The following is a 15,827-nucleotide window of genomic DNA, read 5'->3' as shown; positions in this document are numbered from 1 at the left end:
CTAAGAATTACTGAGTGCATGTGTAGAATGGAATGATTTCTAAATGTTGTGTTAATTTCTTTTCTTTTTTTTGATTAATAAAAAAAATTTAAAAAAAAATACGCTGGAAAAGCCAAAAAGACTAAAACTGCGGTCACTCTTTTCTCTCTGCTGCTATGTCCAAAAATCAAGAGTCAAAGTCCCCAAACCATCACAGTCAAAAGAACCACCAGGAAAGTCAGGCAGTGCTCCTGCGCTGACGGAGCCGTTTGGCTCCTTGACCACACTGGCTGCCAGCAACCAGCAGCTCTGGCCTTTCCTTGCATTTCCTGCCCCCAGCATCTAGGCCTCAGGAAAGGAAGGAAAGAGAAGGTCAAGGACAGTGACTGACACATTTCCCAGTGGACCCGAACTCCCTGCCCTCCCTGCTCTGCCCTGCACTCCAACGTAAGAGGTCTGTAGGTGGTTCATTCAGAAGAGCTGAAGCCCTGGGCACTAGCCTTATTTTGATGCTTTTGCAAATCACAAGACTGAGGTCAGTGATGCTTTTCCTTCTATTAACGAAACCCATAAAACCAAGAAACTGAGGGCAGCCTTGAGTTCCTGAAATGAAGGTGAATATGAAAGTCAGACCATTAACTCCCAAGAGCCCTCAGTAAAAACAGAGCAAACTGGCTAAAAAACTGTGTAATGAAAAATGCAACTGAAGAATATTTCATAAAAGAAAAAAAAAAGCACCTACTGTCATATTAGTCATTTTTTAAATTAAATACATCGCCTGTGTCTTTTTAGACCAGGCACCAGGCTAGCCTCTCAATAACAACAACGGAAACACTAATAATAGCACTGTCATTTGAACACATTTAGACTGAACTTTCACGTTCATTAGTTCATCCAGTCCTCAAATAATCCTATAGTGTCCTAATCCTAACTGCTCTCAGATCTCAGAGTCTTTTCCAAGTGAGAACATCATATCCAGAAGGCTCACAGCTCTGCTCTCCCCTGGACACTAAGTGTGTCAAGGAACAGACTATATTCCAAAGGACAAACCCTCCTTTTTAAAAAATGTAGGGTGCGTCTAAGTTGTTCTTTTCAAGGGAAAGCAGGTAAATGTGGTGTTTAGTCAATGGGCTCTTAGGTGTTTGCTGAAACTGCACAGTAATGTCATTAAACTCACAAAGGTGCCTGTGTAGGAGAGACAACAGACACAAACCCAGAAAATAAATTGCCACAATTAGTAAGAAACTGACAGCTGGGTAAAGAAGGGGACTAGAGAGAAGCATACCTAGAGAATGTGGAGCCCCGCCCAAAAAAGCAGGTACCAACCACAGGCATCAAAGCAGACAAAAGACCAGGAGAATTCCTCAACACAATTCCCAGATCCTTGGGCATTTCTTCTTAGACGCAACTGAGACAGACAGGAGCCGAAATCATGAGCTCCCCTTGCCACATGATGGCAAATGAAACAAAAGTTGTGGTTTTCCCACCTACAAATTTGCTGAGGGAGGCACAAACCAAAACCAATGTTTTTTTTTTTTTTTTAAAGAGAGAGGGAGGAAGGGAAGGAAAGACAGAGAGAAGGAAGGAAGGATGGAAGGAAGGAAGGGAGGAAGAAAGGGAAACATCTTTAAACATTTTCTTGTTTTATTATATTTTGTTTGTTTGTTTGTTTTTTACATGGGCTGGGGCCGGGAATCGAACTGGGGTCCTCCGGCATGGCAGGCAAGCACTCTTGCCCGCTGAGCCACCGCGACCCGCCCCAAAACCAATGTTTTTAAGAGCAAATGAATAAATTTTGGCTTCCAAGTACACTCTTTACACATAAAACAGTGATTCTCCCCTAAAGTAGAAAAGGCCAGAACCCCAAGAATGTAATTCCTTCAGAATTCCAAGCGTCTTCTCTTTCCCTCTTGCAAACACCACAAAGATGAGTTACACAATCCAAAGTCAAAACACAAACGGAACGACTGAAATAAAGCATTAGGAAAGAAGTGGGCTGTGAAAGTGCTGTCTTCCCAGCGGAGACCACATGCTCACCTCAGCAGCAGGCAGCAAGTGAAGAGGCGTTAAGGCAGGAATTGGTTTCGTTTCACAGTTTAGGCCAAGGGTTGTCAGGATCTCTTTAAGGACTTCATATCTTCTACAGTCGCTTGATTTAAGCAAATTAAAATCTTCTTGTGTTTGTACTATCGAGGAGCTGGGAGGCAGTTCTAAATGCACCTAAGGGGAAAAGACCCACTTTGTAAAACTTATAGGCAATTAAAGACATCCAGAATCAGTTTCTTTACCAGTGTTTCTGAATATTTGAACATGAATCCTTCTAATTATTGACAGCATATAAAAAATATAAACTTTGACCCTGAATATTTGTAAACTAATGACAAGCAATAAAATATTCAAAAGCACCTATTAAAATCTAAGTGGCCAGGCCCTGAGGCCTCAGTGGAAAAGGCAGTGGTTAGTAATCAAACTCTTTTCAGTGCCTAACTTTGATCACTAATTATTGTGTGACCTTGGGCAAGTCATTAACTTATTCTACCATAAAATATTTAGAAATATAGTTGGGCTAGGGGCCCAGTTAAACTCGCTAATGAACCTGGGGAGATATGACAGGTCATGCTTGAAACTTCCATTCTACCTGTTAAATAATCCTGGTAATAATACTTAGGGAGAGAGCAGCCTTTGCACCATTTTAAGTTTGCAGGAATTCACATAGATGGAGTTGGGTTTCAGGAGACAGAAAGACCAACCCAGTTTCACATCCCACCTATTTCCCCAATCGGATTTTAGCACTTAAAACTTTGTGTACTTCAGCTCAAGGCTTTGTTCTCCAGTCAATGTCAAAATGACCAACAATTTTCCTATCTATGATCTGTGTTTTGGAGCAAAGGAAATTACCAGAACATCTTACTCCCTTCAGATCAGGCTTACTTGGGTGTTAGGGCCTGGAGGACACCGGAACGTAGGGCATCAACCTGAGCCTGTTTGTTTCACCTTGCTTTTGCCAGGGATGAGCTGTGGGTTTCCAATGTATGCAGAGCCCCCTCCCCTGATGTTGCAGAGGCATCAGTACGCTTTAACCTTCAGGCAATTAAACATCTCTCAATTTCTACCCAAGCCTTAGATAGCCAAATAAATGTTTTAGTTCCAAATGTTAAAGTTGAGTTCTTCCCGAAAGGGTCTGCAGAGCACTGTCCAATGCCATCCCCAAACTACAGCTGGTCAGCCGAGGTGCTCTGCTTCACCCTGTCAAAGCATATCAACTGGTACTTAAAGGCAGCAGGTAAACCTGTTCTCTAAACAGCCCTGGAAGAGGCAGAAAAGGGAAACAGATTTTTTAATACCAAAAATTCTGACCTAATTGTGTGCCCAAGAAGACAACATCAGTGCTCGCCTGGATGTCACCACGGCAGGGAGTGGCAACGTTTAACTCATACAAGCAGACTCCCTCTCCTTGAGATGAACCTTACAGCTGGCAGAAATAAAAGACACCAAGTTTGATGCCTCACCCCAACCCCCTCCCAGCCCAGAAGGCACATGACTGAAAGCAAGTGAGCTTCCCAAGAGAGCCTCTTTTGTTGCTCAGATGTGGCCTCTCTTTCCAGCCAACACAACAAGCAAACTCACCACCCTCCCCCTGTCTACGTGGGACATGACTCCCAGGGGTATGGACCTTCCTGGCAATGTGGGACAGAAATCCTAGAATGAGCTGAGACTCGGCATCAAGGGATTGAGAAAACCTTCTCGACCAAAAGGGGGAAGAGTGAAATGAGACAAATTAAGTGTCAATGACAGAGATTCCAAACAGAGTCGAGAGGTTATCCTGGAGGTTATTCTTATGCATCAAATAGATAACACCTTGTTAGTCAAGATGTAGTGGACAGGCTGGAGGGAAGTGCCTGAAAATGTAGAGCTGTGTTCCAGTAGCCATGTTTCTTAAAGATGATTGTATAATGATATAGCTTTCACAATGTGACTGTGTGATTGTGAAAACCTTGTGTCTGATGCTCCTTTTATCTACCTTCTCAACAGACGAGTAAAACATATGGAATAAAGATGAATAATAGAGGGAACAAATGTTAAAATAAAATTTATAAAAACCTAAAAAAAAAAAAAAAAAAAAGAAAGCACGTGGGCTCACTGGACCTGGTACTGACACAGAATATCCAAGAAGCACACGTGGTAAATGCACTGAGATCACTTTCACGTGTGAGAGATGCAGGGGCAGCAAAGGAATGGCAGACCTAAGGGGCAGGTCTCTAAAAGTCGAGGAGACAAGGAAAAAGACAACTGCTGGAGTGGTTGCAGCTGTTTTTGCTTACTCTAACGGTCTCCAGATGATGTGCTTCTACAACGGAAATAAGAAAGCAGGCCTCCCAGGTTAGGCATGGTATCAGCAGGGACAGAACGGCACACCAGAATGAGCCTGCCAGACCCGTGGTCCTGGTCCTCGGTGCTACCTGACAAACGGCTGCTCCTCCCTTGTGATGCTATTACCACAGTGACAGAACTTCACCTCTTCTAAAAATAAGACTTTTGATTGGAAGAAAAGCTGCAACTTGTTGTAAAAGAGTGCTATAAGATGGCTCGGGGCAATTTTGCTCCCAGAGCACATTTGGCAATGTCTGGAGATATTCTGGGTGACACCTTTGGGGTAGGGGTGTGGGGACCAGGGGGTAATGTTACTGGCATCTCATAGGTAGAGGCCAAGGATGCTGCTAAGCACCCTACAATGCACAGGCCAGCCCCTACAACCAAGAGTTACCCAGCTCAAAATTTCAATAGTGTTGCAGTTGAAAAGGTGTGCCACAAAAGCAAGTTTCATAGCACTTCTGCCATATGCTAAGTGAAATAGAAACACAATTTTTTAAAAATTCATTTTAGAGACTTTATTTGGACAAGTTCACCCCAAACTCCTTGAACATCTGATATTCAAATATCAACAGTAATCCATGGCCTTAAAATTTCCCTGAAAAGTTTAGTACAGCAAGTTTAAAATCACTTCCTCTTTCCCTTTATTTTTATCAGTGGTAAAGGCATAAAATATGCAGCTTGCTTGGTGATACTACCACCCATTGTGCAGCTGTGTTGTGCCCTAATGTTTCACCTTCTCGTACTGAGTTACATCATTACTAGGTTTATTACAAAGATGAAGACTGTGAAATTGAACGGGGAAAGAGGAAACTAACCAGCCTGCGATAACATTTATTGGTTGATCTAAAGGCGGTATCGTGGTGGCACAGGCCTGAAGAGAAAACAGTGAACATGTCACAGAGACTGGAAGTCATTTAAAATAAAAAATGGCATTCTAATCCTCTGAATCTGATTTTTGAAGCTGCATCATATTGCCTTTTTTCTCCTAGGGCAATGCACTGCAGTATCAAATTTTATGTACTGAAGGAGTCAATTTAAATGGTACAGCAAGCAGATATGCTATGTAACTTGGAGAAATGGATTGCAACGGTGCTGAATCAATTTTTTAGGACAAGGCCACAGGCAGGGGTGGTAAAAATTGCTATTCAAAACTGAAATATGGTTCAAGGAAGTTGGGCTCTCAAGTGGATTTTTTGAAACTGTGCAATTTTATAGTTGCCATGTTTACAGAGAAAAAGATAAGAGGAACATTTATTTATCAGGTCTCCAAAGACTAATTCCCACGGTTTACAGCCCTGCAGGAATTCTGCCTGGGCTGCACATGGACATCTGTGCTGATTGTTCAGGTTTCTTAATTTTTAATATCTTTGCTTGAGTGTTAGCTTAAGAATAGCAAATGGGCTTCAAAGTAGCAAAGAAACAAATCTATATGCCTTTGAAGAATGTTTGATTAGAAAACTCAAGAGACAGTCTGTTGGCAAGCTGGAGAAAGAGCATACGAAATGAAAACAAGACCAAAAAAAGTAAATAATTCTCTAACTTGATACAAAGATTGCTATAATAAAACAAAACCTAAAATACTCATCTTGGAACTATTCCAGGCAATACATCCATGTCTATTTAGTTTTCTCATCAGATTAACAAATCCCTAATGCATGCAAATATTTTGCCTTATAGGCATCAAAAGACTTATAGTAAGTGATTATAAATTCGGAAATAGTCTGTCTTGATACTGTTGATTTAAACAAACAAAAAGGAAAAGGTGGGACGGTACTAGCAGAAGAACCAAAAGAGCTCCTAAAGATAGTAAAGGAAGTTGCATTTTCCTTTCATCTTCTCCTTTTCTGTTTTTTTTCCTTATCTATGTATCCATACATCATAAATCTAAATAAATTCAATATTCTCTTAACTGAATTTCTTCTCAGCACTTAGATTTTAGGAATGACAACTCTTAAGAAAGATACTGGTGAGTGGAAGACATTTCTAATGCCTTGATCCTAAAATTACCTCTGCAGTTGTGGACATTCATAATCCCTGGAATTAGCTACAAGATTTAAGGCAGTACTCACTGACGTTTGGAACCAGGATTCCTAGGCCCTCCACTTCCTCCATTAAGTAAAAGTTAGATTATGTTAATCAGACTGTACTTTGAGGTAAGGAAGCAGACTCGTATATTTTAGAAAGATCATTATGAACAAAACTCAAAATGAGAAAGAATTTTCTAATTCTAGGTTATCCTTCAGTCTCTTTCCTCCATGACAAGTATTCTTGTTAGTTCAGCCCCAGGGGAAAGCCCTGAACAAAACCTTCTGCTCGCCATCAGCAGAGAGTCCCACAAACACAGAAACACAGCACCAAACACTGGAAACCTTAAACAGACCACCTTAGGGAAAATTTACCCCAAAGGCCATCAAACCAACGCCAGCCTCGGTACCTGGCAAAGTACGGCTTCTCCTCCACATGATCCGAAAGGCACTTGCACAATCGTCCGGTCCCTGGCCTCGTTCTCCAGGTGGCCCTGCAGCCTGCCTGGGCCATGCTGTTCTGCAGGGCCTCCCTCGTACACACAGCCACTGCTCAGGATGCTGAGCTTCACCTCACTCTGGTCAGCCTTGGAGAAAACCAAGTTCTGGACCGTCTCCTGCGCAGCTCCCTTGTTTGTCACCTGGATGCCACCAAATGTGAAGGATGAAGACAGGCTCAGCACCTTCCCACCCTGAGAGAGGTAGGCCATGAACTTCTGGCGCAGCTCATCGGAAAGAGACTGCTGGGTGGCAAGGACCAGCAGCGTGCAGTTGTCAGGCCATGGGTCTCTGAGCACACTTTCCTCCAGCAGGTGATAGATGGTGTAGCTATCGGGGTCCACACAGTCACAAAGAACGTCCCGGACCTGCCGGAACCTGATGAGGGCCTCCTTGGAGTCGGAGCCCATAAAGAGGAGGACGTTGGGGACCTTTCCCACATTGACTCTCTTTCCTTCTCTCTCAGGGCAGGTCTCATCAGCAACACCCTCCAAACTGCTGCTGTAATCGTAGGGAAGATCCGGAATGTTCTCTGCAGATGCAAACTTGACTGACTCGATGGTGCTATTCTCAAGTTCCAAACACTCGTGGCAACTGGACAGGTGTAGGTTGCAGTGCTCGACGGAGCCTGTGCCCCCGTCACCGTCCCTGGTGGGCTCTCTTCCCGGGACGCTGCCTTTCTCCTCTTTGGGCTCTTCAAGGACCTTAGGTTCATCTTTGCCAATGGGTTCCATAATGTCCTTCTTGGGTTTAATCTCAACAGAAGATTTGGGGCTCAGCTGCAGGAACTGGGCTGGTTTGTCTGAAGCCTGATCCTTCAGCTCCTTCAGAGCAGAGTCCTGCAAGTACACTGCTACGGCATGAACAGGAAAGACAATTAATCACCCAGTTCAAGGTTTGCAGCAGGCACCCTGGGTGTTCCGCAACTTATATCCAGGACAGCCAAGCTGCGCAGAGCCCACCTCATCCCATCACAACTCTGTGGCATCCTTTGGAACGCCATAACTGGCCCTGCATGCTAGGAGGGGGCTCCTGTAGACCCAAGTGAAACCCAAGTTCCCTCAACATCTTTCCTACACGAATCCCAATGACGTCTCCATTCCCCTTAGTAACTGGTGATGAAAGCACAATCCCAACCGATGACTTTGCTATTTACTTACATTCAATTTATTAGTTGTTAATGTACTACCTGATGATGAGACTAAGAAATGAAAAGGACAAATATCTAAAGTCTGTCCAAGCACATCCCAAGGGAAAAAACACACTCGGGACACTTCATAGGGCGAAGCAGGGAAAGAGAGAATGGGACTAGAAGTGCACTATCACACAATTCGACAAATGTCTATTGGGAAATTAAGGAATTTACACAAATTTACATAACTAACTGACACTCATTTGCTTGTGATACAAGCAAAAGACTTTCATGGACATAGAAAACCTGCTTTTAAGTGGACTTGCACGTTTCCTGAAAAAAAGGTGTGTACCCCCAAAAGTTGTGGTGTGTATATATTATGTAATTTCAGAGTAATACTATCATTTCTAGAACAATATTTATACTAGCTCTAGAACCTATTTATACTGTATTGGATTGTCTGAAATAAATATATATAGGTTACTAACTTGAATGCAGTATCTGAACAATGCAATTATGAGAAATCCTTATTTAAGCAATTTAATAAGCACTAAACATGTATTTAGGGATACCTACTGCCCTCCCAAAAAACTTGACACGTAAAAATATAGGGATTTTATACTAATATGGTTAAATCAAATCTATTGACTGAATTAAACTAAAGTAGTGCCCTTAAGTCATACTGAAGAGACGTGCTTAATACTCTTTATGCTAAAAATATCTGCTAAGATGACAATATTCTGTAAAGTTACTTACAAATGATTTTTTGGGGCACCAGTCCATTATCCATCCACAGCCTGTCTTCCATGAACGCCACCCCTAGCTTGCTGAAGTTGTCCACACTTGCTTCAGCAATTACCTGGTAAGGATCCCCAGGTCTGCAGGCCAATGGTGAACAACAGTCTGACCACTTTACAATCTGAGAAAAAGTGGGTGAAGAAGGAGGAATAAATAATAAGGTTTAGATTTTTCCTTTCCAAAAGTAGCAGACATTTTCCCCTTCAGTATCCCACCACCAAAGCAAAGACAAACATAGGAATTTATTAGATACTGGCTTTCATTCCTAGAAAATGTGCTATGGCACAAGCATGTTCAATTCTACCCAACACTGGTACTTATGAAGCATTAATCAGAATCCTCTCCTTTAAAAGCAATTGAAGGCTCAATCACTTTTCAAAGAACTAAAAAGGGGGAAAGGGCTGCTTTCAGAGACTAGAATTCTACACAGAAAACAGAAGAGAACAATCAATCCACAGGATCTGGGGGTTTACAGTGCAACAAGAAAATAGCTTTTCTCAGAGTGGTCCAAGACCACCGCAATACAACTACCTGTAAACACAACACCACTTCAGATTCCTGGACAGACTCCCTATCTGGCACATATGACGCCGGGAGGTAGAGGTCAGTTATGAGAAATTTTCAACAAACGCCCCCAAATGATTCCATGGCATCTCCAGGCAGCTCTTTCCTGCTTCTTCTCATCCCTGGGCTAGCCTGGTCCTGGGAAGTTCCCGCTTCTACCACACGGGGGCAGGGGAAACAAGAGCAGGCAGACAGTCCTCTAAGCATTTCAACGTTTATAAAAGGAGAGTCCGAAACTGTGACATCAAATACCTGTAATTTTTCTGAAGAAGTCAAACTCTCTGTCCTTAGGCAAGTCTCTGAAACTGCCCATTCTCAGCTTCCTCACTGGTAAAACTGAACTAATGCAAACGCTACTACCTGCCATCTAAAGGGGTTGTTGTGTTGAGATGAATATAAACAATGCCCCTAGGAGAAAGTTGGGGACAGAACACAGGCTCAATTAATGAAAACTACTTGTGTTAGCTCTTTTGAATCTGGCCTTAAAAGCAATAGTAAGCATCCTAGACTTTTCAAAGATGCTATGAATGAGTTCACTCCCACCCCACCCCCACCCCCAAATTTTCTCAGGGGTCTATTGTACCTGATTTCATAACCAGAGATATATAATTTTGAATTCCATTTCTGTTATTGTTGAGGAAGGTTTTAGAATCAACTTCTGCTGAAAACAATGGAAAGGGTCTATATAAAATACATAAAACACTACCTTATAAGGACTGAAGAACTGACTAAAAAATTCTGGGGTGAAATTCAGGGGTAAGTCCTGATCCTAGAAAGGTAAGGGAAATACCATGCAAGACCATCTCTGCCCTAAAGGAACTTGTTCAATCTGGAAATGTGAGCATCAAAAGTCAAAGGCAAAAGTCAACTGACTTAAGTAGAGACATAGACTGATGGAATAGAATTAAGAATCTAGAAATAAATGTATACATTTATGATCAACTGATTCAGTAAGGGTTTCAAGACAATTCAATGGGGAATGAAGAATTTTTTCAACAATGGTGTTGGGACAACTGGATATTCACATGCAAAAGAATGAAACTGGATCCCAACTCACACCATATAAAAAAATTAACTCAAAATAGATAAAAGAGGGCAGGCCACAGTGGCTCAGCAGGCAAGAATGCTTGCCTGCCATGCCAGAGGACTCAGGTTCGATTTCCGTTGCCTGCCCATGTGAAAAAAAAAAAAATAGATAAAAGACCTCAACGTAAGACATAAAACTAGAAAAATTTTAGAAGAAAACATATGGGTGAATTTTTGTGACCACGAATCAGACAATAGTTTCTTAAATACAAAAAGCAAAAGTGATGAAAGTAAAAACAAATTTTATCAAAACTAAAAATTTTTGTGCTAAGGACAATATCAAGAAAGTGAAAAGATAACTCACAGAACAAGAGAAAATACTTGGAAATGATACCTGATAAGAGACTTATATCCAGAATATATGAAGAACTCTTACAACTCAACAACAAAAAAAATGGAATTATCACCTGCCATGCCAGAGACCTGGTTTGATTCCCAGAGCCTGCCCATGACAAAAAAAAAAAAAAAAAAAAAAAGCTAAATAACCCACTTAATAAGTGGTCAAAGTATTTGAAAGGACATTTCTCCAGAGAAGGTATAAATGACCACATGAAAAAATGCTCAATATCATTAGCTTTTTTTATTATGAAATATAATATATATTGAAGAAAACAATAAATTTCCAACTGCATTGTAACAAGTAGTTATAGAACAGATTTCAGAGTTTGGTATGAGTTAAAATTCCATAATTTTAGGTTTTCCTTTCTAGCTGCTCAAAGACACTGGAAACTGAAAGCAATATCAATATAATGATTCAGCAGCAGTCAGATTCCTTTGTTAAATCTTGTCTTCTATGTTATAACTCCTCCTTCTTTGATCCTTCTCCTTTGATCTTTCTCCAGATCTTTAGGGGTATTTGGGCTATGCCCAGCCAAACTTTTTCATGTTGGAAAAGGCTGTTGATAACATGGGATAGGGGGATGGAACTAGTTGATATTCATGGAGAGGCTGGCCCCTCTGGATTTCAGGACTTATCTGGCCTAGAAATCCATCTGAATGAAGACCGTTGGTTTCTAGAAAGTAATCATAGTGCATGGAACTTTTGTAGAAACTCAGATCGAGCCCTAGGTGTTCTTTACGGTTGGCAGGAATGATTTTGGTTGGGGTTTGGCAAACCATGGTAAATAGCAATATCTAGCTAAAGCTTGCATAAGAGTAGCCTCCAGAATAGCCTCACAACTCTGAACTCTCTCAGCCACTGACACCTTATTTTGTTACAATTCTTGTACCCCTTTTGGTCAGGAATATATCATTAGTTTTTAGAGAAATGCAAATCAAAACCACAATAGAATCCCACTTCAACCCACTGGAGTGGCTATAACTAAAAACACCAACAACAGCAAGCACAGGCGAGAATGGGAAGCAATCAGAGCCCTCATACACTACTGGTGCGAATCATACAGTCAGTCACTTTGGAAAACAATCTGGCAGCGACTCAAAAAGTTAAACATAAGTTACTATATGACCCAGCAATTCCATTCCTAAGTACATACTTAAGGGAAGTGAAAATGTCTGTCCACACAAAATCTTGTATACAAGTGATTATAGCAGGATTATTTATAACAGCCAAAAGTGGAAACAACCAAGCTGTCCACTGACTGGTGAATGGATAAACAAAACGTGGTCTAGCCACACAACGGAGTATTTTTCAGCCATAAAAAGAATGAAGTTTTGATCCATGCAATAACAGGGACAAACCTTGAAAACATTATACTACATAAAAAAAAGGCGATCACAAAAAGCCACGTATTGTATTATTCCATTTATATGTAATGTCCCAAACAGGCAAATCTATAGAGACAAAAAGTAGATTAGTGGTTGCCAGGTGTTAAAGGGAGGGGGTGAATAGGGAGTGATTGCTGATGGGTATAGGGTTTCTTTTCGAGGTTATGAAAATGTTCTGAAATTATATTATGATAATGGTTGTACAACTTTGTGAATATTAATTGTAGCTGTACCTTTAAAGGGGTGAATTTTATAGTATGCCAATTATATCTCAGTTGAAATAGAAAAGAAAAGAAAAAACTCAAGGCAGTTTTCTTGTTTCGTTAGTCTTCCAGGAAAATGACCTAGAGGGCATGAGGACTTCCGAGTAAGAGTCAGACTTTCTGGATTTGAATCCTGGCTCCTCTGGTTATGCACTATGTGACCCAAGCAAGTCACTTAACTTCTCTGTGCTTTTGGTTTCCTGTCTGTAAGCACCTACCTGGGTGAGTTGTTGGGAGAACTAAAGGACATGGTTTCTAAAGCGCCTGGCATAAGGGGGCGCTGTCATCACCATTCCAAAACAAGGAAGTCCATACAACACATCTATTCTCAGCAGGAACAATACTGCCCGCAAAGGGACTAAAATTGAATCTTGGGGAAATGAAAACAATTTCTAGCTATCGCAGTGGTTTGTAGCCCTCCAAAAGCCATCTCTATCCAACAAAATCATATTCTGTAGTATTTCATTTCTTTCCTGAGAAAGAAATTAAATTAAATGTTTAGGTCAATGATGAAAAAAGGTTGAGAAACATTGTTTCAAAAGGAAATAAAAATAAATGCAGGTCGGGGTGCAAGGGTAGTTCAGTGGTAGAATTCTCGTCTGTCAGGCGAGACACCCAGGTTCGATTCCCAGCCTGTGCCCTTCCCAACAAATACACAAGCAAACAAAAAACGCAGAACCAAACAAAAATTCAGCAAATGGTGCTACAATAAAAGGATACTCACATGCAAAAAGAATGAAACATGATCCCACCATACAAAAAAAAATAATAAATCTAGGCTTTACGGTCAAAAGTTGGAATCTACTAATTGGCCTAGAATATCTGGAGGAAAAGAGAGAGACCTGAGAATTTTCCTTCAGCTCTACTTGTCACTGTCCCTCCACTTTAGTACCCACTTCTCCCATGTCCTCCTGGACACAATTGCCAGTGTGAGCCAACTCACTCACCTGGTAGGTCAGGCCTTGACCAACGTTTCAGTAGAATTCCACATTTCATATACAATCTATTTGGGTCCAGGAGGAGAGCTGATGATTGTAACTCAGATACTCAGTAGATTTACAGCTTTGGGAATGGAGGAAAGGATGTCAGCGGGCAATAGAGAGAAGGTAAACTACCCCCTTAAAAAGGGTTGACTTTCCAGATAAGCATGAGGAGGAAATGTGGAAAAAGCACTGCTAAAGCATCACTGTTCTCAGACCTATTACTTGTCACCGAAGAATAAGGAGAGATGCTCGGCCTCTGGAGAACCAATCCAGAATTTCATTGTTAGAATGCTGACTTACTGAAAGATATTCTACTAAATAATTCACCAAAAGTTTCAAGCTCATGAAAGACAAAGACTGAAGAACTGAACAGGTTGGTTGAGACTAAGGAGAAACACAGCTACATGCCATGTGAGATCCTGGAATTGAAAAAAGCGCCCTAGGGGGAAACCGCTGAAATTTAAGTAAGGCATGTAGCTTCAAAGTCTTGCACCAACTGTACTAGGGTTGCATCACTGTACTAGGGTTATGTAAGATATTTACTTTAGGGGAAGCTGAATGAAGGTTATTTGTGAAATTTCTATACCTTTTTTTTCAACTTTTCTGTAAGTCTGCAATTATTCAAAACAAGAATTAAAAAAAGAAATTGAAAAAAATAAATTTAACAAATGGCACCCTGCTGTGGTGCCATAGGTAAAAATAAGCACTTAAGAGTAAAACGATCCCAATAATTAAATTTCCACAGGCCTCTGAAGGAGGAGTTAAACAAAGGAAGGGGAAGGACAGGAAGAAGGCAAATAACAACATACATACACATCCCTGATCAGGTTTCTCAACTTGGGGACAGTTTTCTCACCTAAATGCATTTCCTTTTTCTAGGACCGTGGCCCAGGAGCTGCAGACCATGCAAGCTCCTCCCGACACCGCCAGGCACCTGATCAAAGCCAAGCCAAGCAGTCACTGTCACTGAGCCTTCGCCCAGGGTGTTTGCCTTCCCATGGGTAAAAGCAAACGAGGATACTTCAAATGTGTTTCAGGATGGAAACAAAAGCGTCCAGGAAGAAAAGGGAAGTCAAGCAAAAGGCTGACTCCTAAAGATCAAAGCCAAGGAAGCCCTGATCTGCCCTAAACAAAGAGACTTCCTCTTATAAGCAGTGCGCAGAAATCTGTTGAATAACAAAGCTCTTGACTTGATGTTACAGCTGATTACAGCAGGCAATGATGTATCTGCTCCACTCAACTTAAAACTTATGTTCAAAGGCCCAGGATGAAAGGTGCTAGGCTCAATTAGTGTGTGCCATTTTAACAAACTGCCCTCCCAGTGACTGCCCACAGCATGTGGCAAGCTGATGCCCTGCGGTAGACAGGGAAAGAGAAATCTCAGCAATCAGTTATAGTCAGGTATCCAGGATCAGTAATTAGATAAGCAACTTTGCAAATTTTTTCTGGCTTTTGTGTACCCTCTTCCAAATCAACATAGTCACATGTTAGGTCTTAAACAATTTCAGTAATAAACTGAATGGAGAAGAGCTGGACACAGAGATATGAGGAATTTGAAATCATGGAACTAAAGGGAGATGACGGACTTTGACTTATCCTCACACAACTTGGTTTGAAAGCAGAGGGGATGCAAACAGGGACACCATGAAATGCATTTTTGCCCTCTACTATGTAAAAAGATAATCTGCTCTATGGCACTTTAAAGAGAAGGATATTAAAAAATCAAGTAACATTATAATGGTTATCACAATTCCAAAGCAAAACCTGAAACAATAAACTGACCGGGTGAAAAAATAAAAGTAATATTGCAAAACCATGATTGACAAGACACTCGAGGAAAAGAATGGTCTAATTATCTTAATTTTCTGAACTGAGAGTTAACTGGGAAATAGTAGAAATACCCTTACTGTCACAAACCTTTCTACACTATTTGTGTTCTTTAGCTGTCCCATAAGCACCTGTCTACAGTATACCTTGCAATGTTTGTGACTGTTCACTCCCCACTACTTCCTTTCCTCTCCAACCTCCCACCCCCACCCCTAAGGATACTGGCAAGCTAAGGAAGCGAAGTTTTAAGAGGCACCTCTACTGTTCTGGTGATCCATTACTGAGTAATGAGTTACCTCAAAATTCAGTGACTTAAAACAATAATCATTTATTTTGCTCACAAATCTCAATTCGGGCAGGCTTAGCAGGACCAGCTCAATTCTGCTCCACATGGCGTAGCTGGGCCTGCTCAATTGGGGCTGGATGACCCACTTCCAAGATGGCGCACTCACATGGCTGGTGAGTTTGGGCTAGGTGTCAACTGGGAGCTCACCGGGGCTGTCTACTACAGGCCCAGGTTCCTCTTCATGTGGCCCTTGCATAGGTCAGTTTGAACTTCCTTACAGCATGGGAG

The 15,827-nt window shown here is 41.4% G+C and overlaps 1 protein-coding gene across 4 annotated transcripts in view; it reads right to left on the bottom strand.

Moving 5' to 3' along the window:
• Positions 1–15,827, bottom strand: part of HLCS (holocarboxylase synthetase) — a 264,092-nt gene that overhangs the window by 210,040 nt on the left and 38,225 nt on the right. For 3 of the 4 annotated variants that reach the window (XM_077119101.1, XM_077119098.1, XM_077119100.1), the window contains 3 exons: positions 8,764–8,926; positions 6,788–7,728; positions 2,017–2,199 (listed from right to left, as the gene is read on the bottom strand). In XM_077119101.1, coding sequence (XP_076975216.1) covers positions 2,017–2,199; positions 6,788–7,728; positions 8,764–8,926 — 1,287 coding nt within the window. The remainder of the gene's footprint in view (positions 1–2,016; positions 2,200–6,787; positions 7,729–8,763; positions 8,927–15,827) is intronic. The other variant, XM_077119099.1, reaches the window with a different exon arrangement.

Source organism: Tamandua tetradactyla, chromosome 10, assembly GCF_023851605.1.
Source record: "Tamandua tetradactyla isolate mTamTet1 chromosome 10, mTamTet1.pri, whole genome shotgun sequence".
Taxonomy (NCBI): domain Eukaryota; kingdom Metazoa; phylum Chordata; class Mammalia; order Pilosa; family Myrmecophagidae; genus Tamandua; species Tamandua tetradactyla.
Note: the sequence above shows the minus strand (reverse complement) of the source record. Positions and strands in the feature narration are given on the sequence as shown.